At 53.8% G+C, this 27,787-nt stretch overlaps 1 protein-coding gene across 1 annotated transcript in view; it reads left to right on the top strand.

Annotated features, from left to right (window-relative positions):
* The window catches only part of SEPT9 (septin 9), a 95,900-nt gene extending 69,817 nt beyond the window's left edge, over positions 1-26,083 (top strand). The window contains exons 3-11 of the mRNA XM_026068561.1: positions 2,301-2,492; positions 7,062-7,190; positions 7,533-7,614; positions 9,047-9,184; positions 16,381-16,498; positions 19,768-19,863; positions 21,072-21,168; positions 22,625-22,676; positions 23,494-26,083. Coding sequence (XP_025924346.1) covers positions 2,301-2,492; positions 7,062-7,190; positions 7,533-7,614; positions 9,047-9,184; positions 16,381-16,498; positions 19,768-19,863; positions 21,072-21,168; positions 22,625-22,676; positions 23,494-23,629 — 1,040 coding nt within the window. The 3' untranslated portion in view covers positions 23,630-26,083. The remainder of the gene's footprint in view (positions 1-2,300; positions 2,493-7,061; positions 7,191-7,532; positions 7,615-9,046; positions 9,185-16,380; positions 16,499-19,767; positions 19,864-21,071; positions 21,169-22,624; positions 22,677-23,493) is intronic.
* Positions 26,084-27,787: the final 1,704 nt, after the last annotated feature.

The raw sequence follows: 27,787 nt of genomic DNA, 5'->3' as shown, positions 1-27,787 counted from the left end.
CCGCGTGCTTCAGGCTCTCTTCCACCGGCGCAAGCGGTTCCCACGCGCTGCCCCGTCCCRATCGCTGCGGTCAGCCCTACCTGCTTCGAGGTGTACGGAGATTTTGGTGTTCTCCCTTTGCGCCGGCAGTAGTTAAACCGTTGCATAACCTGATGCTTCTGCTGGTCGTAGCATACTTTCCGTGTGATTTATTTTTTCTAGCGGTATGTAGGAATTTTTTCCGTTTTTGGCCTTGCCGTTTTGAAACGGTACTAATTCGGGATCTATGGAAAGACCTCTGGCATGCCGGACCTATAATCTTTTCAAGGAGCARCGCAGCAGCCAGCAGTGTGTTGCCAGCTGTGCAAAAGCCTGAATTTGTGTGGGTCTGGTACAAAGCTCGGGAGCAGCCCATCGTTCCTGTGCGTGTCGAATACGGCTTGTTTGCTCGCTAGTGGATCGCTGCGCAATGCTGCTCTAGAGAGCCCAGGAGTGGGGGTTGGAAAGAAGCATTCAAAGTGACCCAACAGTCTTTATGATGAATTCTGGTTGGGGTTTTGGGGGATTTTTTTTGTTTTTTTTTGTGCTTGGCGTACGTTTGAGCATGTTGAAGTGGGCTGTGTTCRCAGGAAGTGAGTGCTTCCTACTTGCAGATCCTTGCAGGCTCCGGTCTGACACGGCTTCCAAGGCTCTTGCCGGTCACCAGCGGAGAAGGGATGACGTGTTTGTGCTTGGAGGTAGCCCCTTTAGACCAGCTGCACTCCTACGCACAAATCCCTTTGGAGGGAAGGAGAGGAAAACATGTAGCACCTCATAAAAGGCCAAAAATAACAGAGTTAGGCAAACAAGCAAGGAGCTAAAGTCTGTGTTCCTGCTTTCAGTAATGTAATGAGGACCTATGGAGCTTTGCAAAAAAMCCCTTTAATTTAGAGTTTGCTCAGGCTGATGGATCCAAGGACATTGATCAGCAAGCAGCTTGCAGGGGTAAGGTTTTTATGAGTGTGTTTTCCTAAAACCTCAGTTGCTTCTCTCTCCATGCCTGCATTAGAGGAGCTCGGTTCCCCTGCATGTTTCATAGCTCCAGCAAGGAACTGGCTGGGACCTGTGGCTGAGTTTGTGCATGCTCCGCATTGAGACGTCTCCTGTGTGTCTCCGTACCAGCAGAGCGGAAGCAGCCTGAGCAGGGAGGCGCTGTGCCTAGGTGCGATCAAGCAGCATTGCTCAGTAGTAGCTGCAGATCTTCTTTCCGGGTAGCAGATGCTTCTGCCTCTGTTGCCTGTGTGAGTGGATGGTTCCTAACTCTTTTTTTTTAAGAAGGGGCTAAATGAGGCAGGTAGCTCCACAGATACCTGCCTTCTCAGCGGTAGCGGTGCCCAAGCGCTGTGCGAACCCACAAACTCCGTAGCCACCTCGCACATGGGACAAGTGCCCTGGCCCTTTGGAAAGTCAAAGGGTTTGGTTTCCCCCTGACGGGTATCAGCAGTATCACGAAAGCTTCGTTACTGTACAGGCGTTAAATGGTGTAGCCCCTTCTGTTTTTGTGGATGTGCCATTTCTCAGTTTTCAGCAGGCTTGTGTAGGGCAACCGTAAGAGCTAGAGGTGAGCTGGGGACAGCAGCCTCTCCATCGTTTCAGCTGCAGCTAGAAGGGGACGTGTGTCAGTAGATGCAGAGGACTCCTGCGTCTGACGGAAAGCCACCCAGTTCCCTGAAAAGTGGCCGCAAGACATTTAAACCAGCAATCAGCGTAGCGTTGTAATTATAGCGGTAGGGAGCAGTGGGCAGATTTGTGTAGGTATGCGAGCCTTTAACAGCAGCACCTGTGCAGAGGACCGCTTGGCCAAAAGCCTCCGTCACGCTCGCTAAATAAACTCCTGGACTTGCGCTGAGGAGTTTCTCGGCGCGGCTGCTCCTCTCCCTGGGGCGCCGCATCCGCTAAATGCGCGAGCGGCCGAGGCGAGGGTGGGACGGGCTCCCCGCGGAGGTGGCCGGCTGATAGGGACCGAGCTGCGGGGCTGAGCGCTTCTTGATGCTCTCTGCTCAAGTAGGCTTTGCGATGCCTGCAGGGAGCAGGAGAAATGAAGATGCGGGATCCCATATTTGAGGCGATCGCAGGCGAAGGAAGCTCTTGCGTGCCTGTCCCCTCTCGGCCTTCCGGTGCACACTTGCTGTTGTTATTAGCAGCGATACAGCATGCGCTTTATTCCCGCTTCAGATGTGACAGGCAGCTCCTTTCATTCCCTGCCAGGAGGAGCGTCGCCCCGCGCTCGGCAGTCACGCCGTGCTGCGTGCCGCCCCTGACTGCTCTGTTTGCCTTCGCAGGTCCCGAGGCAGTTCCCAGCTACGCGCCCAGCATGACGGACGCTCCCAGAGATGCTGGCCTCAAACAGGCAGCGCCRACGCGGCCGGAGAAGCCTGCTGCGGACTTCGGCTACGTGGGGATAGATGCCATCCTGGAGCAGATGAGGAGGAAAGCGATGAAGCAGGGGTTCGAGTTCAACATCATGGTTGTGGGTGAGTTCTCCCTCGCGTGTCCCGGGCCAGCTGCCTGCAACATGCTCAACAAGTTGTTTATTTTATTCTTCTGTGACAATGTTTGTCCTCCTCGGGAACAGCAGTTGAGCTTCAGTGCTGGAGCCTTTGCCGCAGGAGTCAGCAAATCCTGCTTCCCTTATCGGTTATCGCTGAAGCTCAGCAGTTGGAAGAGGCCTGTCGCTCAGCGTGGTCGCATGCACCTTCCCACGTGCGTGTTAGGACTATTGACGCATGCCACTGTTGGCGTGCTGGAGCCCTGATCTCCGCTGGTATTTCCACCGATTTGGCTGAAATTCCTGCTCGTGCATTTACGAGGAGCCTGGTGCAGCGCTGGGTAGCGCAAGCGCTCGCTGCCCGGCCGCAGCTTCCTTGCTGCGCGGCAGTGGAGCGATTCCAGCTTATAGCTGGTTGCCGGTGCCCGTCCCTGCTCTCCGAGTTGTGTGGCAATGCATGAAACGCTTGCTAATTGCCGTTGGATTTGAGGGGTGACAAGGTAGGGGAGCAAAAAACTTTCTAAGCAAGTGAAGAAARGCCACGCGTGATTTACTGGTGCAAAAAGTTGGGTCTGGCTGGCCGGGCTGTTCAGSTTGATTAACTTCTGCATAGGGACAGCACCTTTGGGGAACCGGAACAGGGCAGGGGGGAAGCAGGGCGTCCCGCAGGTTTGCTACACRTTAGGAAGGAGCGGTGGAAGACAGGCTCGCTTCAAGTTAAAAGCGACTGTAGCACCAGGTCACCAGTGAATTGCGCTCTTGTGTATGCCCAGGCACGTGGGCACACGCTGCGGGAGGCTGCGCGAGAGGGAAACGTTTGAAATAACAACTGCTGAGAAAACAAACGAGCCTCTTCTGCTTTCCTCCCGCTGTCGGTGCGTCCGTTGAGAAATGTTCCCGGCGCGCGTTTGGCCTGCAGAGTCCCTCCCGCGTCCGCTCGAGCTGCGGGGAGGCCGCGCGGAGCCGCGTCTCTCCCTGACGCTCCGCAGGCCTTCGCCGGCCGCTGCGCCAGGGAGCTGCGGTGGGATGAGAAGTGGGAAACCCGCGGCGTGGCTGGGGGGGGGGGAGTCCTTCCACCTCGCTCGCTCGTGTGATGAGTTGCGTAGGGCTGCAGCTGCCCTGGAGTCACAGGTGCCTGTGGGCTAGGAGAATTCCAAAGAATTTGCTAATTCTGTTTAAAAAAAAAAAAAAAAAAAAGAATTTGCTAATTCTGTTTAAAAAAAAAAAAAAAAAAATTACTGCACTGTAGCTTCCCATCGGGATCTGCTGATGCCCTGCGCTTTTCCTTGCTGTTTTTTTATACACAAATTGGTCTGATATGCGGTGAAGTCTGCGCAGGACTCGGGCGAGGGGATTACTGCAAACCAGGTCACCGCAAAACCAGTTCTTGCAAGTCCCTGTGGCTTTTTCTTTTTACAAATCCGGCTTTTTGCAGCCAGTTTAGCTGCCCCCCCTGGGGAGGAAGGTTACAGCATCGTTCTTAAAAGCCTGCAGGCGAAATCGCCTGAACTAAACCCCCCCGTTGCCGTAGCAGAAGAGGCATCCGGCTGCCTCCTCCGGGCCCGTCCTGGGCTCGCAGCTCTCGCGTTTCCCCGTGCATCCTCCCCTTCCCTCCGAGAGCCGTTCGCGCTGAGAAGGCGCCTCGGCTTTCTGGTTTGAGGATGATGAGGGCCGTTCTGCAAGGGCCCGGCTGCGCCTCGGCAGGGCGCCGCGTGCGGTGCGCAAGCCCGTGCTTCGGAGCGGCTGGAAAACATTGTTCTCTCCTTGGCAGGCTCCGGGCTGACTGTTTACAGGCCGGGGAATTTGCGGCAGCATAAACAAGTCGAACGCGGCCCTCCCGGGAGACGCGGGGCGCGCTGGGGGCGGGCGGCAGGAGCGGCGTGGGCGAGCGGGGGGGTGTCCCCGCGGCGGGCACGGAGGGGTTATTTCGCCGGGGTCGGCTTCAAATGCTGTCCGTCCGGGGGATGCAYGCCGCCGCTGCGTGTCATGCTGCAGGCGCAGCCGCTCGGAGGGTGTCCGCGTCCGGCGGAGGCCACCGTGCCGGGTGCCCATACGGCGGGTGATGCTTGCTGCCCGCGGGGGCTGCAGGGAGACGAGCCCCCGTGTGAGCTCACTTGCCCTCCTTCACCTCCGTCACTCCGGAGGGGTGTCAGACTTTCTATACGGGATTCGTTTGGCTCCTTTATTCCCACGCAGCCTAAGCTCGAAGCCCTTGCATTAAAATGCCCGTCCGCACAGTGCTTGTCTCTTGACCAGGGGTTTTGCTCTGCCTTGACCACGTCCTCGTGATGGGTCTTTCCTGAAATCTTGCACCCCTATGGACCAGAGGGCTCAGGGGCTGCGGGTGCCCATCCCGCTCGGCCGCCTCCGCTGTTGGCAGCAGCAGCAGCAGCATCAAAGAGGGGATCAGACGCCCACGGTGGAACCACATCAGTCGGCTGCGGAGTCGCCCGGCAAGCCCGAGGCCGGGTCCAGCGCCGCCCACGGCTCTCGTCTCCGTTCCCGTTCCAGGAGCTCAGACTCCAGCAGTTTGGACAGGCAGAGACGCAGCGACTGCCACGAGTTTTAGCAGTGTGTCACCCCTCCTTCCCCCCTCTCCCCGCGCACGACTTCTAATTACTAGCAGCGCAGAGAGGACTTTGCGCTGCCTATATGCATTTATAGCTCGCGGGCCTGTTTATGCTTTGCCCCGAGTTTCTTCGGGCAGTCGAAGACCGGGAGTGCTTGACCCCAGCCTGATCCATACGTTTCTCTTGTAACGCAGCTGTGATAGTTGCTGACGAAGAGGGTTTTCCTGCACTGGATTGCAGAGCCCTGGGATGGGGAGCTGGGTTGCAGCCGGGTTGTAAGCTCAGCTTTTAATTGCTGCATGATCACCGAGATGGGAGCAGGCTGGCTTAACCTCCTGTGTTCCAACAGCACTAGGAGTTGGTGCCAAAAATTGATGCCCAGCGCTAAAGCGCTGGCCAACCCCACGGTTGGAGGCCATGGGTTTAACTCTTGGTGCCTTTGGCAACCTGGCCGGGACGTTGGAGACCATAAGCGAAAGCCTCGCTGCGTGCCGTCACCGTATGCCGGAGCTGGATCCGGTTTATCTCGTGTGCCCAAATGCTCTGCTTACGGGGACGGCGCTGTGGCGGCTGCACTCACTGGCTGGAGCGGGCCGGACTGGCAGCTCGGCAGAGCCGGCTCGAAGCGGGGGCTCCCGCAGGAGCTCTGCATTGATGGCAGAGCACGTGGGACAAGCCTCTGCTCCCCAGCTTTGGCGGAATTGCTCTGTTTTCTTTGCAAAGATCGCTCTCTGAGCTCAGGGGGCGACCTCTCTGGAGACTTGGGAGCTGACGGTGTCCTTCCTGCTCAGATCTGCCTCAGCTCTGGGGTATAAAGTGTGAAAACGTTTCTCCCGAAAGGCTGTTTTTTCAGAAGTTGTAGAAGCGAGTGCACTTAATGGGATAGGGTTTCTCTGACTCAAAGACRCTGCCAGTCTAGAGCTGTCTAAAAGGGCCTGTGCATCCAAGGGTCTTGTCTGATTGCAAAAGCAAGTGAGGCGGCGAGCGACGGGAATGGGTAATGAATGGCTCCGGCTTCTGTCGCCTGCTTTTGATCCTGTCCAGCTGAAGGCCTTACAAAGCCGCTCATCCCCCCAGCTACCCTGCTCTGAGTGTCCTCCCTGGGCTTTGTACGGCTTGCGTCCGCTCTTCCTTCTGAAACGCTGATTTAAACAGACTTTGCCGGTGCTGCCGTGTTCTWAAGAGGCTCTTTGCCTGGTGACCCATTAAATCAGGCCTCCTGCTGGAGTTGGACARTTGCTTTGTGTCTTTGCTGAAAGAGCCAGTCAATCCTGAGGGTTAATTTATTCCCTCTTTGTGATGCCGCTGTAAGTCGTTGGGTTGTTTCATTAACCCCATCCTGACTCGTCAGTATTTCCCGAAGAGCCTGCAGGAGGGCGCAGATGCAGATGTGCTGGGTGTATCCAGCTGCAGAACCCGGCCAGAGCCCTCCAGGTCCCACTTCCACGTGTCTGTCCAGCAGCGAGAGCCTTTAGCCAAAGGATGCTCCTTCCCTGGAGCTTCCTCACCCCATCCTCTCTTTCAGGGTTGTATACGTAACCGCAGCCTTGGTGCACCAGCTGTTAAAGCAAACGTGAGCCCCAAGGGTGTCCATAGCCTACCCGTCTTCYGGGTTGCTGTGGTTTGTGCTTGATGCTAAAAAAACAGCCCTCGTTCCGCCTTCACGGAGCCGGCTCCTTGCTCTACTTCCCCAGGTGCAGCTGCGTGGGGAGGTGCTTGCCCCATGGAACGTGGCCCTGGCAAAATGCTTAGGGAGCCACCCTGCCCACATCTCCGAAGMGAGCTCTGGTTGTCCTCGCTGCCCCCTTATGCCTGTGGTTAACAAGTCTCTTGTTGCAGTTGCACTTTTTACCTCCCTTGCGCAGAACCGGTGYAGGCTGAATCCGTCCCAGTGAGGGTGGCATGGAGGTAGCATCAGCCATTCCCTGAAAAGGTGACCTGGAAATGGGTTAGGRCTGACTGTTATTTATCTTGCTGTTTTCCAGGTCAGAGTGGCTTGGGGAAATCCACATTAATCAACACCCTCTTTAAATCCAAGATCAGTCGGAAATCTGTACAGCCAACTTCTGAAGAGCGGATCCCCAAGACCATTGAAATAAAATCCATCACTCACGGTGAGTCTCTGCAGATCCCGCTTGGTGGTTTGGCTTTTGGTCCTGCTGTGCCTTGTTTCTCCAGAGGCTTTCTGGTGTTGGAAACTTCCACTCTTGTCATTTGTCTGAAGGGACTGAGACCATCCAGAGGTGCTTGCTGGCCAAGCAAACTCATCATGTTTTCTCTTTATTCACCAGCATTGATTTAATTATGATGGAAGGGGCCAACTGAGGTGGTCACGGGGGTTGCGCTTCAGGGCAAATGTGGTGCTTTATCCATCACCTGATTTTGGGAGGGCAGGCTTGGCCCGAGCGCCCATCAGCGCTTGCCTCATGCAGCTGCTGCCTGCTTCTCTGTTTCAGAGATTGAAGAGAAGGGAGTTCGCATGAAGCTGACAGTCATTGACACTCCGGGCTTTGGAGACCACATCAACAACGAGAACTGGTGAGAAGGCTGAGCGGGAGCGCTGTGGGCCTCAGCTCGGGCTGTGAGGACACCACCATCCCTCCCTCGCCTGGGTAGACAAGGAGTGCTGTTAGGATAGAGCAGGCCAGGCTAGTCTTCTTCTGGGCTGCCCCCTGCTCTGCAGGGAGGCTGGCAAAGGCCACAGAGGTCGGTGTGGGTGGCGTGAAGAGAGGTGGGAGACAGCCGGGTCTCCCCGTGACAGTGTGTCCTCCCATCCAGCCTGTCACCTCAGAGACAGCACAGTGCCACGCTCTCAGGGGCTCAGCGGAGCCCTACAACAGCCCTGTTAGAGTCCACAAACGTCCTGCTGTTTCTGGCATGAGACAACCTTTGTTCTCTGCTGGGATCAGCTGCTGTGCTGGGGTGACCGGTCCTGTGACCTTGTTCACGGGTCCTAAAGGCCGAACTCTACAGTGAGTCTCTGGGACAGCAGCTTTCTCTGTGCGTAATGTATTCCTCCCTGGAGTAAGGCAGGGCTGTCCTCTGCGACTGCTCGCAGTTGGGTCSCTCGCATGGATGTGGTGAATGCTTGACCACACGTGCATGTGTGTTTCTACTATTCTGGGAAGGGTGGGAGGTCTCTTTTTGTGCACTGTGCACCTTCACATCCCCTCTCCTTTCCCACATTCCCTTTCCCTGTAGTTGGGTTCTTCGGAAACCCCTAGATGCTCTGTCATCTCACACTAGACTTTGTGGGCTGTCAAAAGGTGTCCTGTGCTCTGGGTAGGCAGTGGCTAACTGCTCTGCTGCGTTTTCCCAGAAGTAAAAAAACACGAGGCTCCTCACCAGGACTCTGAGATCTGCTTTGGATGGGGAGAGCAGGGGTCTGGCAGTGCCAGGCTGGCAGCGTCTCCTAGGCCATCTTAATCCTTCAGTACTGAAATGGACTGGGCCATCACAGCTTCCTTCTGTACCATGAGGTGGGGTGGGTGGACTCATGAGACTTGATGCATCTGAACTCCTCTTGCTCTTGTGCTAGGAGGCAGTGTGAAAGTAGAGGGAAATGAAAAAGGGGGAGGAAAAATCTTGCTTTCAGGGAGTCAGGCCCTGGAGTAGAGAAGGGAGGAATTTCTAGGCACTTGTTCTTTAAAAGACACAGTAAACAAGATCCACTACTCCCACGGTCTAAGGAGCRTAAGGAGTTGCCAAGCAGTGAACACATGAGCTTTGTGATTCCTGTTTCCTGCAGTTGCTGTATGAATGGGAGCTGATAGGAACTAAAATATCCCTTGTGGTTATTTATCTCTTTCTTTTTTTCTTTTTTTCTTTTTTTTTTTTTTCTTCCCATGGGATTCTGTAAGATGCTTCACTCCTGAGGACTCCGCTTTGCAGAGTCAGGCTAGCTGGGAGGTTAAGGGAGGTCCAGATCCCTTGCGTAAAACCAGTGTCATGTGTTTATGTCTCTCTGTAGCTGGCAGCCCATCATGAAGTTCATCAATGACCAATATGAGAAGTATCTGCAGGAGGAGATCAATATTAACCGGAAGAAACGGATCCCAGACACCAGGGTGCACTGCTGTATATACTTCATCCCAGCCACTGGCCACTCGTACGTACCCTCGCTCTTTGGAGCATGCCTTTCTTCTGGGCTGGGGACGGGGACCCATTCCCGCTCAAATCCTGTGTGCTTGTGTCTCCTACTTTCAATCTCACCTAACTTAGCTGCTCTGAATCATCCTCTGGATCCACCTTTCTCTCTGTAGAGACCAGAAGGAGCTCAAGTGTCCTTCACAAACCCCTAGCTGAAGTGCGTAGGGTCCRGTGATGTCTTGTACGCGCTTGTGGATCATCAGGAGCAGCATGGTAGCTGGGCATGCAGTCCTCCCCAAACAGCACATGTGAAGCCTGTCGTTCCTAAAGCCGTAGCCAGCTTCCTTCTGCATCTAGAGTCTTTGCAAGAACATGGCAAAGCTGCTTTAGCCAGGCAGAGCTTGGCATTTCCTCTTCACTTGAAGGGCCCCTAAAGCCTCCCTAAGTTTTGRTTGACAAAAGCAAAGCAAGCAACCGAGTTGCTTGCTTGCCCAATGATGGACACCAGTCAGTGAGCTCTGGAATTTGWTGGGAAGGCCGCCTTTGCAAACGGGAAAATGTTTTTTGGCTGTGACGCTGCCTTTGTAAGGGAAGAAGCCAGTTGTCCTAGGGCTATTGTACAGAGCAAGCAAACACCCAAACCCTTTAAGAGTATTTAGTAGATTTTGATTAGTCTTCAAGTGAGATGCAGTTTATTCCATGCAGAGCTTTCCTGTCTCTGGCACTTCTCAAATGACAGCATCAAAGGGCCAGATGTCTAATTTTTTTGGGCATGTAGCCCTCAGTGAATATCTTGGGCACTTAAAATATCTTGAGAAATCTGACTTGAAGTATCATAACATAAATGGGCCTTTTGATTTGTGTCAGTTCCTTCCACTTCTGGCTTTGTCTGCATGAGGATTTCTTTGTCTGTTTTTAAAAGTAAACTTAAACTGCCAGAATTGTATTAAGTTCAGCTTTTTCCTCTTCCCCGTGTAGAACTTTATTCCAATAGAAAAGATTTTATTTTGCTTGTGTCAGTGGGTAGACCAAAAATGCATTCCTCGCTGGAATAAGATGACTRCATGGGTCAGTTATGCCTTTCTTGTGTAACACGCAAAGCTTACTTGTGCGGATGAGGCCTTAAAGTCTCCTCTCGGAGGAGAGAGCAGGATGCTCAGCAGCGTCTTCGTCAGGTAGAGCAGATAAAGCACCACCACTATGGTCCGCGAGGGACTCCGTCCTCAGACTTTCCGATATGGGCATGGCTTTATCTTTACACCCGGGCCTCTGTCCTTTGATCCTCGTGGTACATTCTGCCGTGAGATAATCTGATAAAGTAGAAAATTTTTAAAAGGGGGATGATGGTTTTTAGACCAGTCGGGCTTGTTGATCCTGTTCATCTCTGAGAAGTGTGTCTGCAAACCCTGCCTCGGCAGTGCTTGAACCCTGCGGGTACCGCAGCCGCTTGCGTGCAGCAGCGGGAGGTTGCAAATATTGAGGCAGAGCGCAGGCTGGGCTCCCTGGGCAGCTCCCCCTCCCTGGGAAACCCAGCTCTCCCCCACAGCTCTCGTAGCATGTGTGGCCGTCACGTGTCGGGGGGAGGCACTGATGTCAAGCGGCTGGCCCCGTCCCCTGCCCGAGCCTCTCGAGCGGTGCATTCTGGTTTCTCTCGCCCACCGGCTCTCTGGCTAACAGTAATTGCATGGAAGTTCAACTGCTTTTTTTTCTTTCTCTCCAAAGAACATGTGTTTCCAATATCGGAACTAGCCCTGCCGTTGGAGGGACTTCGTTGCTGAGCCGTGCACGGATACTCCTTTCCCTGAAACAGCCTTGGGCCACGCGTAGCCTGATACCCCAGCTGGGGGCTGCCGCTTGGGCTGCTCTCAGGGCTGCGGTTTCCTGCCCAGGTGTCGGAGTGGACATCTGGCTCCCGAGTCCCCTCTTGCAGGGGGGTTAGAGATAAACTGAAGAACAGGAGGCTTTAGGGAAGGTGGGGAGCCCAAAGAGGGGGGGGGAACCTCACTGGGAGGAAGAAGTCTATGGGGAAATGTYGTTTCTCTGAGAGCTCAAGCAGGCACTGGGGTTCCTCTCTGCCCTCTCGCGAAGCCCAGTTAGTGTTTCTCTTCGCCACGGACATGCTTTCCCTAGTGCTGCCCTTGGTCCATGGACGTGAATGAAGGACGTCGCCGTCTCTCTTGCAGAACGTGGCTGTTATTGCAGCATAGGTGCAGAGGTTCATGCTCGTTTTGGGGCACAGTTTCACATGGGTGTCTCGTGGTGTTTAATGTAGGCTTTGTGCCTCTGCGGACGCAGGCGATCAGTGGTCCCTTGCAAAAGGGCGAAGGGAAGGGAGCTGAGGTCCTTGCTCCACTACCTCTGGCTTCTCCATGAGTAAGTGGGGACCGTTCCTGGAAAGGGCAGCAGCTCATCCTTGGTGCTCCAAGGACTTTTGCTAGGGGCAAGCTCACCAAGCTGTGCTGAGCTGAGGGTCCTGCAGGAACCCGGTGGCACCCATCCGCGTGCTGGCCCCCGAGCTGCCTGTGTGCTGAGCTTTTGCCTTGCCTTGTTCCCCACCACTGGCTGCATTTACCATCCGGTACAGACACAACCCCTTTGCCACTGAAAATCCCTTGAGCTAGGAGCATCTGTACAGTGACGGGGTGCACTAGTGCCGTCCTCCCCAGGCTGGCATTTACGCTGTCGTGCTGCCTTCAGGGGAGCTTTCCCCCTTCCGCGTGGATKGCTCAGCCCCGTTTCGGGCTGGTCGTGGCGTCGGCACGCGGCTGAAGGGTTAATCAGCTGGGAAGTTTCCTGCCTGCTGTTGCTGCCTCCCTTCGCGGGAGTGAGGGGCAGGCTTTGTAACTAATCTAGTTTGCGCACACACTGTCCTTCTTGTAACACTGCTGTAAAACTGTGTTTGCAAAGGCTAAGTAATGTGCTGGCAGGGGCTTCTGGCGGCAGCAGCAAAGCCCTCGCTCTTTGCCACCCAATAAATTCCACCGCCGTGACCCCTGTGAAGCAACTCTGAAATCCTGCCCCATCTTTCTCGGCAGCCCCGTTTTCTGGGTATACCGGACCTGTTGCTTGACGTCCTGATGCCCTACTGGTCCTTTCCCTGTTCGCTGTCCCCCGGCAAAGCCCGCGGTGCTGCGGCAGAGAGGGCTGGATTCCCGCCTGGCTCGTGGCCTTGCAGTGCTGCTGCCAGCCAGATCGGTGTAGCAGACTGACAGGTCCCARTGTTGGGGCTTGGGTGACTGCTGGATGCTCGCTGGTGTTTGCTTAATGCACGGCTCAAATTCTTGCTGCTAGTTGGATCTGGGACTTAACCAAAAGGAAATAACTCTGAAGCTCGCAGTGAATTTTTATTCCTATAATGGCATTTCAAGGGAACCAGCAGGAATGAGCCTCTGCTCAGATGTTGTCCATGCTGTATGCAGTGGCTGTAGTTGTGCAGAAATAATGTGTGCCAACCCAGGCTGGATTCCCCAAGCCCCAGAGGAAGAGAGGGAACAGGGAGCACCTGGCACCATCTGGGGTGGGCTGGAGCTCTTGCTGCCTGTGGCAGCTCCTGCTGCAGCTCATCCACTCTCCTTGGGCATCCTTCAACCCCCCAGCAAGTCCAAAGTGTGAGTGTCTAGTTACAAGTGTACGGTTCTGGGGACCATCTTGAGGAGGGGGAAAAAACATGCTTTTTCTTCTTGAATTCTACCCCTTCTTTGGGGATATGCTTGTGAGAAAGCTCTTTGCAGCAGATATCTTGCACCGTGAATGAAATAACTCATTTTCTCTTGCTGCATTGCTTATTTGTATATACAATGGTTTCATTGCTAATGCCCTTCAGGTTCTGGCATCAGCACCTTGTGGAGGTGAATTTGGTTCAAACACCCAGCTGAGTACAGCCCTGCTGGGCCTGCAGCTTGTCACAGAAGTAGTGGTTAAGAACCAAAACCAGTCCCTGCAGATACCAGTAAAAGTCACTGCTATCCTGGGCTGTGCCTTGCAGCAGGAGTTTAAGCTGAATTAGGTCTGCACTTGCCCTGTTGTGACCGTGACTGTATCTGCCTGTGACTGTACAAAGCTATYAGTGAATGTGCAAATTAAGCTCTGCACACTTGTGACTTCCTTAAAGCCATTCGGTGTCCTTCAGTGTCTTCAGATGAATGGCCGTGACTTCTAGCTAAGGCTCTCGTACCAGGGCGAGTCTTAGTGAGAAGTATCGCTTCCAAAAATCTTAAGTGTTTGAAAGGGGGCTTCGCATCAGGAATTAGTGGAGTATCTAGAAACCTGTAAAATAGTCTAAACGGTACAGTTTGCTCCTTGGTGGAGTCCTTTGCTTTCCTTCCTGTTTACCAGGACTGTGCAGGCTTTTTCAAGGAGAGCAATATTGCTCGGGGTTCAGCACATGGATCCCGGTGTCAGCCCCCTTCATGCCTGTGTGGGTTGTGATCCTCCTGTAAGATGAGAAAGCCGGGTCAGGGGATGGGATTTCTCCAAGGTCCGCAGCAAGAACTGAGCCTCGTGCGGGGACTCCCAAGCTYGGCATCCTGTGCTTGGCCCCGCTGCCTCCAACGCTGCCCACAGGCTTTGGAGGAGAACTGATGGACTGAGTGTTATACTCGCTGGAGTAAGCCTTCCCGGTTGGGGTAAAAAGCACGTACAGGCCAGGGAAAAAAGGCTGTTTGCTTTGATTGCTGRGAATTGCTTTTCAAGTACTTTGGCTGGGACTGCGGCTGCTGATTTTTTTGCTCTGAAATATCCTGAAGACCTTGTCTGTTGGTGCCGCCTGCTTAATGGCGCTTGTGCAGCAATCCCTTGCTCTTTCTTGTAGCCTCGCTGCTGTTTGTGCGAGTTGTGTCCCGGGAACAGTTTCTTGGTACTGCTTCATCACCTTCAAATCCTCATTGGCAGTTCTGTTTGCCTGAGCGCCTCTCTCRGGAGATGCTGAGGTTGCCTCTATAGACGACGTACTTGCAGAGCACCAGGGAGGTGGCAGATGCTTGTGGAAATGGAGCTCRGAGGCTGCTAGCGGCGTGCGGGGAGGGACGTAGGCTGGGTATGGCTTTGCACGCTGCTGTCAGACTTACCTGGAGGACGCCAGAGGCTCCCTGCATCAGTGAGGGCTTGGTAACGGGGTTCCTATGCCGCAGGCCGAGCCAAAACGCAAATGCCTTCTTGATTGTGAATCCATCTGCATGGGCTGCCTGTGCATCCTGKTCTTCACTTTAAAAGAAAAGCTGATGGAAGAGTCAGGAACACAGTCTCAGTGGGGAAGAGGCTTTTAAAGGGGAAAAATTGTTTGAAAATCGCAAAGAGAAAGGAGGGGAAAGAAGTCTGCTGGGAAAGGAATATAAGTGCATTGCTTCCTTGGAGGTCTGGGAAATACATTATGCAGAGCTCCAAACAATGTTTGCCAGCAGCAGTCTGCTTAGATGTGTCTGTGGGGGTTTCCTTGTGTGCTTTATTCCCCTTATTTGTTTATTTATTTATTTAATAGCCAAACTCTTTTGTTCCTGGAGGCCAGGGTGATCTGTGACTCCTGAGTTCATGTTAGCAACTTGTTTGCCCTCGTGCTAGCGATGCGGTCTCTGGGCTGTGCGTGCCGCTTGCCCGGCTCTCCAGCGGCTCGGGGAGAAGATTACGTGTCGGTCCGCCGGGAAGGGTGGGCGCGGAGCTAGCCCGATGCCTGAGAGGGGAGTGGATTTGACCAGGGAAGGAGGTGGATGAGTCACCGCTGCGATCTGCATCAGAGCAGCCTGGAGATGCTCTGCTGGGATGAGCCGCGCGCGGACGGGGTGCTGTGCGGGAGGCTGAGCAGGTCAGCACGGCTCCGTGCTCCTCTGGGCAGTGCTCCGCCGGTGCTGGGTTACACCTGAGCATTTTAACTCACCATCCCATTTATTTCCATTTCTTCCTTGGTTACACAGGCTTCTGGTTTGCAAACGGGGCTGACCTAGAAATGGGGAAATCTGGTTCTTGGCCCCAGCTCTGCTATTTCAGTCTATAGCTTTGAAAGGTGACTTTGCCTCTCTCTGCCCCGGTTCCCCAAGGATAAATCGGGTTGTGTCCTGCTGGCACCCCTCACCAGATGTGTTGTGGGCCAAAGCTGTGCGCTGCTAAAAGTGACGGCCCCCACTTGGAGACCTCCGTGTTTCCCTTTTTAGGCTGGCATTTGTTCAGCTCGCTGCCTGGGAACGTGTCCTCCATCACCTCCGGAGCTATCAAGGAGGGACTACAGCATGTGGAGGCATCCCCAGGCGGGCTTCGTCTAGCTAATTCAGGAACCACCAGCAATAAAAAGACCTTCAGGGAGAACTGAGGGCCTGAGTACCGAGGYAGGGTCATGGGCAGGCCCCCCGAGCCTTCATTGCTGTGTGGAGCTGGATTGCAGCCCAGAGATGCAGCGAGGAGAGTGGCACTGGAGGTCACATACATGCTGTCAGCAGGAGCATTTAGCAGAGAAGCATTTCCTGAGCGGCTGATTATTCGGGTTATGCAATCTCTGCAGCTTTGGTCTGCTGAGACTTTTGTTGTAGAAATTTCCTGACATTTTTGCCCTCTGGAACGCGCAGAGTCTCTTCTGTGCCATGTGATCGGCTTGAGAATTAACAGAGCCTTTTTGAATCTGAACCAGCGAATATGAGTTGAAATCCTGGCTTGTGCACGACAGCGGGTTCGTACTCTGTGCAGGAATGGGCTCGACCAGGAACAGCGACCTGTAGCCAATCTGGCGTGTCCCCAGGCAGCGTGTGCACGCGTGTGGCCTCCTGGGCAAGCCTGGAGAGGGCTTTGCACCGTGGTCGCTCTTCAACTTCTTGATTTGTGTTGTGCATCGCGGGCAGCCCGCCCTGCAGCCGGCAGTGCCCGTGCTCTGCTCCCTGCTTTGCCAAGGACTTGCGTAGCTTTGGGCGAGTTCCTGCGATCCTCGGTGGCAGAGCATCCGTTCAGAGATAAAAGCCCTCTCCTGCTTCCCAGGGTTTTGCGAGGGCTCACAGAGGAGAGCGTGGCGCTTTGAAACGAGAACGGGAAGCGTTTTAAGTGTTTGCAAACYGCTCGCGTGAGGCGGACGCATGCTGTCGTGCTTTTAGGAAAACGCCTTTACTTTTCCTCTCTGAAAGAAAACGATTCCCCCTCTGTGTCTAGCCTTTGAATGCCCTCTCTCTGCTGGCGGATCGCGGCAGCCCCCAGGTCCTCACTAGCTGCATGCGATTCCCTTTCTTCTGCTGTGTTCTGCAGGCTCCGACCGCTGGACATCGAGTTCATGAAGCGCCTGAGCAAAGTGGTCAACATAGTCCCGGTGATTGCAAAAGCCGACACGTTAACGCTGGAGGAGAGGGACTACTTCAAACAAAGGGTAAGGGCTGCGCATCTCCCCCTGCCCTGCTCTCCCCCTGCCTTCGCCCCGCAGGTCTGCAGAGCCGAGCGCCTGGCCGGGAGCCCGGCGCATTCCTCCGGCTGCAGCTCTGAGTGATCCCATGTGGCAGCAGGAAAGGCCTTCGTTCCAAACAGTTCCTGGTGTTTCTCTTGGATCGTTGTCAGTGCAGGATAAATGTTGCACTCTTAGTCTTGGGGCCTGTTTCTCCTGCCTCCTTTGTTGTTGTTGTTGTGATTACGCTGAGGCTGTTTTTTATTATTCTGGGAGGCGGAGGGTGCTGCATATAGAGCCTGGAAAACCCTTCCTTTGCACCGATACAGTAATCAGGCAAAAATGTGTGTTTGCTGAGCTCAGCTGGGCAAGATTTATGGGAAAAACAAGCCATGAAACTCCCCTGATCGCATTGGTGGGGAGCTGGTGGTGGGGAGCCGAGAAGAGCCTGTCCAAATCCGCAGCAAGGCGTGTGGTTTCCTCCGCGCACGCATGCCTGGTGCTGCTGAGAGGTGGAGATGCTTTGCTCTGGGTTTCGGCAGAGGACTATAAATCTGTTACCGTAACTGATGATGTGGCTGCAGGCGTGATGGCCTCGGCGCTTGCTGCAAAAATAAGCAAGCCACCAATSGCCTCTTGGCTTGTTGTTCTGAGAGTCTGAATTGCATTTCTGAGCACGAATAGGCCGGGTTTTGCTAAAGCCCATCACTCAACCAGCAGTTCCTAAATATCCATGTGCAATGCAGTGAGTCCTGAGCAGAACGGAGATGCATTGGGCAGTAGGTTTGCATGGCAGAGAAGATTGCTGGGGTTGTGGTCTTCTAGCCTGGTATTGAGCTGCAGACTCCCAACAGGAGCGGGGCTGTGCCCGTGGGTAGCTCATTGCCCTGAACAGGATAGGGTTAACTTCAGGCTCCATTTCTTAGCGTTTGGGACAGTAAAGGAAGATAAGCGTGGGGTGGGCCTCTTGCGCTCTGAAGTCCTGGCCTCCGCTRTCCCTTTGAGCTCCCAGGGATCAGGAGTTTGCTTCCTGCACATCTCTGCTTCGAGCAGGGATGTGAGGCAAGGGGAGAGGGTGGAGGGGGCTCTGCCAAAGGGGCAGTTTGAGGGGCCGTCTTTGCTGGGGATGCGGGGTGCAAGTGTCTGGAGGGGGCAGCATGCTAGCTACGGTGTTATTCAGTGCATCCATCTAGAAGAGCATGAACCTTCCCTTCCCCTTCCGTGARTGCTGTTACCATGCTGGGGTTGAGCTCGTTTTTAGTGTCTTCCCAGTTTGTGAAGAGCAGGRTCAGGAATTGAAATATTCAGCCCCCAAGACCAGACTGGATCCCAAATCAGCAAGCAGTTCCCTCYGCAGTGAGCTAAGGGATTCCTGGAAATGGAGCCGAGCCTTAATCCAGACTGGACTTGATGAGCGTGTCAGCCTGCTCATGGAGAGTTGTGCGAGGAGCTGGTGCTGGAGGATGGGAGGAAGGAGGGCTGGGGGCTGAAGAGGTGTGAGAGGTGTCAGTCCAAGGTGCCGCAGTCTAGTCTTTTCAATGGCTTTTCCAGATTGCTTGCTCCGTTCAGAGGCTGCAAGCGCGTGCGTATGCATRCACGCCTGTGTGTCTGTCAGTGTCTGTCTGGCTGCTGGAACTACAGAGTCAGTCTGGAATCTAAAACTCCATCTGGGCATGCTCTGCCTCTGATATCATCCGTGTAATAGAAGATCGTGCTGTGGGAATGGTGCTGACAGCGTTGCCAATGCTGCGGGAGAATCCATCTGGCTCGTCGGCTCTGCCGCTAACGAACTAAAGCGGCAAAAGCGGGTCTCGTGCACAACGGGGCCTGGAGCCATGCCCTCTGGTCTTCTGGGCTTGCGTGGATCTGCCGACGGGGTGCGGGTGGTGAGGAAGAGCAGCCTGTGGCCCAGAGAGCAGGCAGGATGAACTCTCCCCATCTCTAGTTACATTCCTGATTGTTACCAGACCTCTGAAATCCTTCCCAGATGGAGGGGGAACGTAGCCATGCTGGCTTGTGTGCCATGCCTGTTCTGCAAGGGGCTCATCCTTGGTAAATGCAGCTCCAGATCAATTCCTGGTGCAAATCAGAAAGCAAGTAATCCCAATCCAGATCTTAGCCGGTGCAAAACTGGATTGATTTTTAACGTGGCTCCAGCGTGCATACATGCACACTTCCAAAAGGCAATGGCCTTGCCTGCATGCGGGGGGTAGAGCTGGTTAGGAGAAGGTGTTTAATTTCTGGATTTGAATCAGGCTGGGTAGGTCRTGATGGAGCATTAATCTGCCTGCTCGCTCCCTTTGGTTCGTGGAACATGGTTTCTGGCCAATGCCAGCACTGCGCTGAGCTACTCGAATGGAGTCCCACACCCTGTGGAGTTGGCTTGTGTTGGGTTGTTTCCCTAAAATAGTACGTGGGCTTGGCTTGGGGATGGGATGAAAGGCCTGGCTCAGGGGTTTTCTAGGGCTTGGATACATCTCCTTTGCTAACCGGGAATGTAGGGCTTATGTGGAGGAGTTCACCGCCCTAGGAAGCGATAGGAGCTGGCACTCACRTACAGATTCAGGTCTGGCAGCTTCTTCAAGAAGGCTGATCCTGGTGCTGTGTTCCTGGTGCTRCATTAGCTAAGTCTCCACCCGGGAATCAGATTTCAGTGTGGTGGGTTTTTTTTTTGTTTTTGTTCCCCCCGCCTCTCCCTTCCACGGAGGCAATATTCTTAGAGCTGGCTACGCTCTGGGCTGTCTGCGCGCCTGTCCCCTCTCAGAACGTGCTCTGCTGTGTCTCCCTTTCCAAGGAGCATAAGCAAACTTCTTAACGTTGGGTCCAGCGCCGCATGCCTGGCAGCTGTGTTCCCTATTGTTTAGTGCAACTTTTAATTTCCTATTGTCTTCTCAGTGCAAAAGCAGAGCCCAGCTCTTGTAACCTCATCTCGCTCTGCAAGAGCCTCTCCTCAGCCTGAATGTGACCCATATCTTGGCATAAGGTTCTCCTAGAGCTTCCAGGGCAAGCGCTTGATTGGTGGTTAGCAGTTAAACATGGGTCCCTATCATCCAGGTGGGCAATGTTAAGGAGGGAAAGGGAAGATAATATTGCTTGGCTGTCCAGCCTTCTAGTACTGCGTGGAGCCCATCAGGCTTGCTCCTGTGTGCCTCTTGGGTTGGCTTGGAGCAGCCACTATAGTGGGGGTGCTGCTCCTCTGCCGTTCTTCCCTCCTGCACATGTCTCATTCATATGCTTCTCTGCTCTTCCTCTCCTAGATCACAGCCGATCTCCTTGCCAATGGGATTGACGTGTATCCTCAGAAGGAATTTGATGAAGACTCTGAAGACCGGCTAGTAAATGAGAAATTCAGGGTTAGTATGTGGTGTTGTGGCTTGAATGTGCTTGGATGGRGGCCTGCAGCTCCTGATACCTGTGATGTCTTGGGGGCCTCTTGCGAAATACCTGTATTTTCTTTTGGAAGGTACTGTGCCTTATCCCTGTCTGACCAAGGATGAGGCTGGAGCTTAGAGCAGGGACAGAAAGAGGGTGAGAAAGGCATCTAGGGRGGATTGCTTCTCCTGTCCATGTCACAGATCCTTTCCCCTAGCTCTGTTCTTCAAATGTGCCCTCAGTAACAACTAGATGGGGAAGTCCCTTAGCCTCTTGCCCTTTCATAGGAGTGGTGTCTGCCTGTTGCTAGCGAGGGGAGCAGCCTTCCTGTTGGCTGTAGAGGTTTTGCCTGGTGCTGCTCTGATTTCATCGACCTGAATTACTTGCCGCAGGGAGTAGCTAACAACTTATTGGCCCAAAAAAGTGGATTGGATAAATTCAGTGAAGAAGAAAAATCTAAATACAAAGATACCACTTTGGATCAGGAAGGAACTGAGCCACAGGTTGGATGCTGAGGGAGGTTCCTAGGGAAGTATCACTATATCCTTCTCCTGCACTTGCTAGCGGTATGCTAGCCCCTGCCAGATGAGGTGTTGGGCTTGGACAGGCTTTGGTCTGATCTTATATTCATATGAGGGCTTGAAATATTGAAGCMCAGCAGGCTTTGAGGAGGGGAGCAGACAGGACTGAGGCACCTGTACTGACCCACAGCTGAGAGAGCAAGGGGTGCAAGGTTGGGGGAGTGTGGGGCAGAGAGCACATGGCTGGTAACAGCTGTCCATTTCTGTCAGAGCCCCATGCTCCTAGTGTCTGATCTGATCTCAGGTGAAAGCTTCATGGAGCTAGGAGCAGTCACTAAGGGGAAATYAGAAGTGAGAGACGTGCCTAGGCTGGCCAGATGCATGAGAGAGGTGCTGCAGCCGGGTTCCTGGGATTCTGCAGTTTCCGGCAGGCAACATTGCTCAAGATCCTCAGACACTGGCTGTCTCATCCCATGAAACTCCCCTGAAAAGCACTCGAGACATAGGAAGATGGGCCCAGGACCAGGCAGGAGCTGGATCCATTGCAGACTTGAGTCCTTGCTCTAATAGCTGGCTGGAGACTGCCTTGCCTGAGACTTTACTCACCATCTTGGTTTCCTCACTGGTTTTCAGGGGGAAAAATTAACCTGTGCCTTTTCTTTGCTCAGGAAATGATCCCGTTTGCAGTGGTGGGTAGTGACCAGGAGTACCAGGTTAATGGAAGAAGAATCCTTGGAAGGAAGACCAAGTGGGGCACCATTGAAGGTATCTTGTCCTTGTTTTCCTACCTCCCGAGCCCATCCCCCTGCCCTGGCAGAAGATGGTGAGACCCAAAACCAGCAGTAGAAGTCTAGGTGTACATACTGCTTCCCTGGCCCTCCAAAGAGAATTGCTTCCCCAGTATTTGGGGACTGGAAATGATTTGGCCAATACTCCTGCACTGAGTTTCTGAGCTTTTGTGCAGTTCTGGGGTGGCTGTTGAGTGGAGTGAGAGGATGATGCTTCTGTGTTTCTCATCTCTGCTTTCTTTCCGGCCTTCTGCTTTGATGTTTCTATCGCATTGCTTGTCACATAATTAAATGCCTGATGGCTGGATTTGAGGGCCGATGAGTTCAGTGCTGATGTCTCTGTCTCAAGTCCAGAACAGAGCCTTTCCCTGGCATCTGCAGTTCTCTGCACACTCCACCGTGCACTTGACTGGTGCCCTTGTGGGGGTCTGTTCCCTCTTCTTCATCACATTAGCATCTTCCCTTTTCTTCCCCCCATTTTAAATCACAGTTTAAAGGCTACAGGCACATCTTTAGCACACCCTTCTACCTTCTTCCCCTTCRTTTCTTATAGATTTATCACATTTATGACTCTCCTTATAGGAATCCTGTTTTGAATGAGTGCTTAACAAAGATGCCAGGAAAATCAGTGTATTTTAAAGCTCTGCTGCCCTCTTGTGCTCTGTCCTCGGAAGTTCTGAGTTTGATGGGCTTTGGAGTAGCTTAAGAAAAGCTACTCACCTTTACAGTGTGGCGTCTTCAGCACGAGCAGACCCACAGACCCAGCAGTGGTCGCTGGCAATCTTTGCAAAATAGTGTTGTTTTTGTCRTGTTACTTCTGCATTATGTTCAAGCCTGGGGTAGGGGAGGAGACACGACAAAAAAGGGAGTTGACCCTCTAAAYGCAAATGCCTGGCAAACAGAGAGCTGTGATACTGATTGTGGTGGAGCAAGACCCCTTGCTTTTCTTCTCCATCCTCTTACAAACACTCTTTGCCTTCTAAGCCCTGTTGAGACAGCAGTCGCACTTCTGTCAGTGGGAGATCACGTTATTCCTCTGCAGCAGGCAACATGGGGAAGCAAAGTCAGAGATGTGCTTGGGATGTCATAGGACGTTCATGGTGAAGCTAAAAATGAAACTCTGTTCTTTTGGGTCATGCCTGGTGCCTGCTGCAGAGCTCACCCCTCCCCTTTTCCTTCAAATCTCTCTGAAATTGGTTCGTTGTTTCTGGCCTGCTCAAGCTTACGTTGGTGAGATGGGGGTGACCATGCTGTAGGCTGGGGGATGCTGCAGAGAGCTCCCTCGTTGCGTGGAGGACAGCAGGGGAAGTGTGACTCGTGTCGCACGCCGGTGTGACTCCCCATAGGGCCCTTCCTACCCCAGCACTTCTGCTGCACTTGTGCCCTGGGTGTGCGCGGTGTRTGCTGATGGTTTTCTCTCTCTTCCCCACCAGTGGAGAATACGACACACTGTGAGTTTGCCTATCTGCGGGACCTCCTCATCAGGTTGGTGGGATTATTCCTGTGTTCGTGTAACCTTGGGTCACCAGGTGGCATCAAAACGAAGGCGAGAGCCCAGCCTGAAGCAGGTGGCTGCTTCGCTCAGCCTCTCAGCCTGCAGCAGACCCAGTGCAAGGGGTAGCCCCGTTTAAGGGGGCTTTTCTCAGCCGTGTTGCTGAGCAAGGGAGGAGGGAAGCAGTGGGAGCATGGGGGAGAGCTGATCTGGCCAGCAGCATGCAGGGTGCAGCGTGGCTTCAGGTCGCCCGCTGAGAGCAGCTGGAGGCCTTGGCTTTAGTGACCTCTCACAAGCCCTGTGTCCTCCCTGATGCATTACCCCAATCCTGAATCGTCACCCTCCTGGGTCCCTCCATCTGCAGATGGGGACTGTGCTGTTGCAGGGTCCACACTGAGCCCCTTGGCCTGTTCAGGGGGACCATGGGCTCCTCCTAGATGTGCTGCAAGAAAAGCTCTGGCGGATAGCTGTGCAGGGCTCCAGACACGATCCTGTGCGCTCTTGGGACCGGGGCCTTCCCCAAAGGGCTCTTACGCGGCAAGGGCTCCCTTGTGCCAAACACACAGGCTGTTGGTGCCGCTGAAAGCTTCTGTTCTGGGCTGTCTGTAACTGCCTCTGCTTCCCACCTGCGCTCTAAAGAGGTGTCATTAACCAGTAAAGCTGGAGATTTGGGCTGCAGAGGGTGGTTGCAAGCAGATGTTGAGGGCTGCAAGCCGGCCGTTGGGTGGGAGTAGCAGAGGGGGTGCCAGATGGACCTGCCCTGCGTGCGCAGGGAGATGTAACTGCCCCGGTGTCTTCTGTTTCCCTCAGGACACACATGCAGAACATAAAGGATATTACCAGCAACATCCACTTTGAAGCCTACAGGGTCAAGAGGTTGAACGAGGGCCAGAGCTCGCTCTCCAACGGTGTGACCGACAAAGAGCTGGTGGCTAACGAAATGTAACCGTCTCGCTCCGTAGCCAGGACCTTGCTCGCTCACGCTCGCTATTTCCCCCCCCCCCTTTATTTTTATATAAATCCTCTGCCACTGTCCCTCTTCTCCAACCCAACCCCCCCCACTGCCAATGTTAACTGACCAAATAACCAGGCGCCACATCTCGTCGGGCAGAGCGTGGTGGCCGCCCGTCCCCCTGCGCCGCCCGCTTTGTGGCATGGCTTCCTTTCTCAGCCCCCGCCGAGCGTCGCCTCGGGCCGGGGCAGCTGTCGGGGCTGGGGAACGGGGGAAGGCGGCGACCGTCCCGCGCGGAGGTCGGTCTCTCTCCGTTCTCCGGCGCGGCTCCCGGGACCAGGTAGAGCTTCTCCCCACTAACCGCCCGCTCCAGCTTCTGCTGCCCATGGGGAGCCTGCTGGGAGCCCGGCAGCGGAGGGAAGGTCTCGGGTAAGCTCCTACCTGCCGCCTTTCCTGCCGTGCCGAGGCAGCGGGAAGCGGGTGAATTTGCCAAAGGCCGAGTCCCTTTTTGTCCCGTTGGCTTTGCCGTTTTCTTCTCCGTCCATTGAAGGCAAGGGTTGTGCCGAGTGAATGTAGCCTTCAGAAGCAAGGTACGGTGAGATGAAGAGAGCAAGATGGTGACATGCTTGTCTCCTGCCTCCTCCTCCTCCTCCTCCCAAGCCCTCTCCAGCCCTCCAGGACCAGCCAGCCCCTCACCCCGGCCCCCGCACCTTGCCTTCATGCAATAAACTGGGAGTGTTTATGCAATAAACTGGGAGTGTTTAGGCGTTAACTCGCCTATCACCAAATCGCAGCCAGGCAGAGCTACCTGCTTTGGGAGAAGTGCCTTTTAAGACTGTTACCCATGCAATAGTTGGGAAAGGATGGGGAGAGGGAGGGTTTGTGCTGTCTGTCCTTGCGGCCTGGAAAATGCTTATCCAGGCGGCGACTCTTTGTAGAGACTCCTCTTCCCTGTCACTCGCGGCTTGGACCATAGGTATGGCTGGTTTCCTGGGAACGCTCGTTCGTATATTTATTTTTAATTCAGTACGGTTTTTTTTTCCGTCGAAGGCTCAGAGTATGTTTGTCTGAAGGGGGCTGAGAAGGGAACGTCTCTGCAAAGCGGTGGTAGGAAGCTGGAGTTTTTTGTCCTGTCCGACCCTTGTGATTATTGGGCTTTTCAGTAAGTCAGATGAGGCTGTTCGTGGGTTTTTTGTTTTTTTTTCGTTTTGGTTTTATTTTTTTGATTCCCCCGTGTGATGTGTACGTACGTAACAAGCTCCCTAATTTGGCTAGCCCTCCCGCGAGGGGCCTGTGCGCGTGCGCAGACCGAGCCCTGCATGTTAGCAGCCCCCGGCCGTAGGAAGGGCTGGGGCGGCGTTTCGCGCGCCCGCCGTAGCGTAGGACCTCCTCTTCTTGACGCGCTCCGTTTGACCGGCTCTGACACCATCTGCCTTGTGTCTTTTTAAAAAATAAATAAATTAAAAATAAAATGGATCCGCAGGAGAAGCTCGTGCAAGARGCTAGGTTAAACAACCGCTGAATGACACACGAGCAAGTGGTCTTGGAGCAGAGCGGCCGCCTGCCCCCAGCTGTGCTTGCATGCCCGTTCGGGAAATCATGTCAGCTCCATCCGTCCGTGGTGTCCCGTCTAATGGATGAAACTACGTGCAGATCCACCCTTCTTTTGGTGCCTGCTAAAATAGCAGCACGTCCCATCTTCCAGCCGCTGGCGGACGCCCGCCCGCCGAGCCCAGCAGACCATCTCCGCTTGGGGCACAGCGTGTTCACGGGTGACGAGAAGGAAAGAGGGTGCTCTCAAGCACGCTGGGAGGCCCCAAATCCCCTGYGCCGGCGGCGGCTTTGCAGGCTGCCGTTGCTGCACTGCTCCCACCGCCGGCGGTGCCCGCGTGGGAGGAAGCCCCGGGAAGGACCGTGGGGTTCGGGACCTCCCGCGCGCGGGCGCCTTTGCCTTGCAAGGAGAATCTGTTCGCCTCCTTAACCCTGGCGTTTTTTTTTTCCCTCCTCAACAACGCATAGGAATTGTTACTGAGCTGTTGAGGAAGAACGATTATTTACTTGCTGACTTGCTATATTTTAGCAAAAACAACAAAAAATTGTGTATTAACGGAAAAAATATATATATTTCAAGTGTTAAAAAAAAAAGACTATTAAAGGGGAGAAAATCTTTTGTGTGAGGCACTTCTGCAAATGTCATCTTAAACTTTTTTTTCTTTTTTCCCCTGGTCAGTATCTCAAGCTGGGCCAAGCAAGACATGCCGCTTTCACCTTTATAACCTGATTTTTTTTTGAAAAAAAATAATAATACAATAAAAAAAAAAAGTCATCCAGATCTCTTCAAATGGCCTTTTGGGGGTTATAAGCATTATGACAAATTTAGTCCATTTTTGTATAAATAATAGTGTTTAATATGTATTTCCCAAAATAAATGTTTCGAATGCAAATAGACGGAGGCTTGTTTGGAAATGTGTGTTTCTTTGGGGGGGGGGGGTCCCAGCTGTGGTGTGATCGACACCGCCCGAGTCCTGCAGGGGTGGCCAGGGATGGGAGAGCGGCCCAAAGAGGGGGGCTGTGTCCCCGGAGGTGCTGTGCTCGGCCCTTTTGGGGGTGAAGCCAGGGTGAGGGGGGGGCTGCTTATTGCTAATCCCCTTGACTTTCTACCCTGGGGTATCTGGCCCGATCCATCTACAAAATGATGAGGCCGAGCACCCCGGGGAGCCGAAGCAGTCGGCCTCTGTGATCTTGCAGATCCCAAGGGAGGGCAGCCGGGCTCTGGTGTCTCAGTTGTAATCCGTGAAATAATAGGAAATAGGGGCTCCGCTGTTTACTGGCCTGCTGGAGAGTTGAGACCAGAACTGAACCGTGCGTCTCTCGTCTGTGCTAATTCTGCAGTCGTCTCCTAATTTAAGGTCAAACATTTGTCGGACCGTGCGTGTAGCTGCTGATGCTCCAACTAACAATTTCACTGCGCAAAGAAATGCGATCAGCTATGCATGGAAGGTGGTTGGCTTGGGTTCACCAAGCTGTAGGATTAGTCTCTATCTTATATGCTTATTGTAATTTTTTTCCCAAGCCTGTTGGACTGTACAGAAACAAATGCAATAGGAGAGAAGGYGACTTTATTCAAGCCAGTTGCCTGCAGGTAAGTAGAGGACAGCACAGGCTTATGTACCTTTTTTTTTTTTCTTTGCTGTCACCTGGGATTTCAGAGTGGAGTAAATAGGACTTCCAGGTGTGAGGTATCCAGTGCAGTAAAGTTTGCCCATAAGCCTACTTCACCCCAACGCTAAATCCATCCTTAGCGATGCCGCAGGGTGCACGGCTTTACAGTACAAACAAATGTCTCGTGCTTGCTTTAGTTCGAGCGCTCCTCGCATCCGCTCCGCTTTGCTGCCAAATGAGCCTATTGCCGCGAAGCAGCGGGGAGTGACAGCAAGGGCTTCTCGCCCATGTAATGTAGCAAAAACCCGAGTTAAAGATTGCATTTCTGAGAGAAAAAGATCCCAGGTAGCTCTAATTACGAATGGGAACCACAGGCTGTGCTTCTGGAGAAGTCCACAGCAGTTTTCCCCTGTATGGTGGTTTTTCCTTCACTGGTGTCCACTTTTGCTGTTTTCCTTAGATATTGGCTAACGTCTGAACGTGCTCCCAAAGGGAAAGGTGGGTGTGGGGGCTGCTCGGCTGCATCCTTGCCCTGGGAATGTGCTGGGCTTTCCGGGCAGATGCTCTGCTGGTGCCGGGTTGAGAAACCGTTTCTTGTCTGGGAGAGGGGGAGGTAGGCGAAATTCCCATGCTGAGAAATAAGGGCCACTTTAGCCCAAAGGAAGAGCTTTTCTGAGTCAAAGGCCCGTTCATGGGACTGGTACAGCGAACGGCTTCCAGATGTTGAGAAACTACGGAGAGGTGGGTTTGACGAAGGGAGAGCAATAACGCCAGATGCTCTGACGGAGCTCAGAAATGCCAGATACGGTCTGTCCTCCCGGCTGCAGCTCCGCTTCCTCAAATGCAAAGCAGGGCGCTGTAGTGCAGTGCTCTGCGCCACGCTAGAGCAAAATCCCAGCTCCGGGAAGGATTTCCCCAYGCTCAAATCTCACCCCCTCTCTCCAGAGCAGCAACCAAAAGGCAGGGGCGTCCCGGGGGAGCTGGTTAGCA

This window comes from Apteryx rowi, unplaced genomic scaffold, assembly GCF_003343035.1.
Source record: "Apteryx rowi isolate R43461 unplaced genomic scaffold, aptRow1 scaffold_275, whole genome shotgun sequence".
In the NCBI taxonomy this organism is placed as follows: domain Eukaryota; kingdom Metazoa; phylum Chordata; class Aves; order Apterygiformes; family Apterygidae; genus Apteryx; species Apteryx rowi.
The sequence above is the reverse complement of the archived record's forward strand: the minus strand, read 5'-3'. Positions and strand labels throughout refer to the sequence as shown.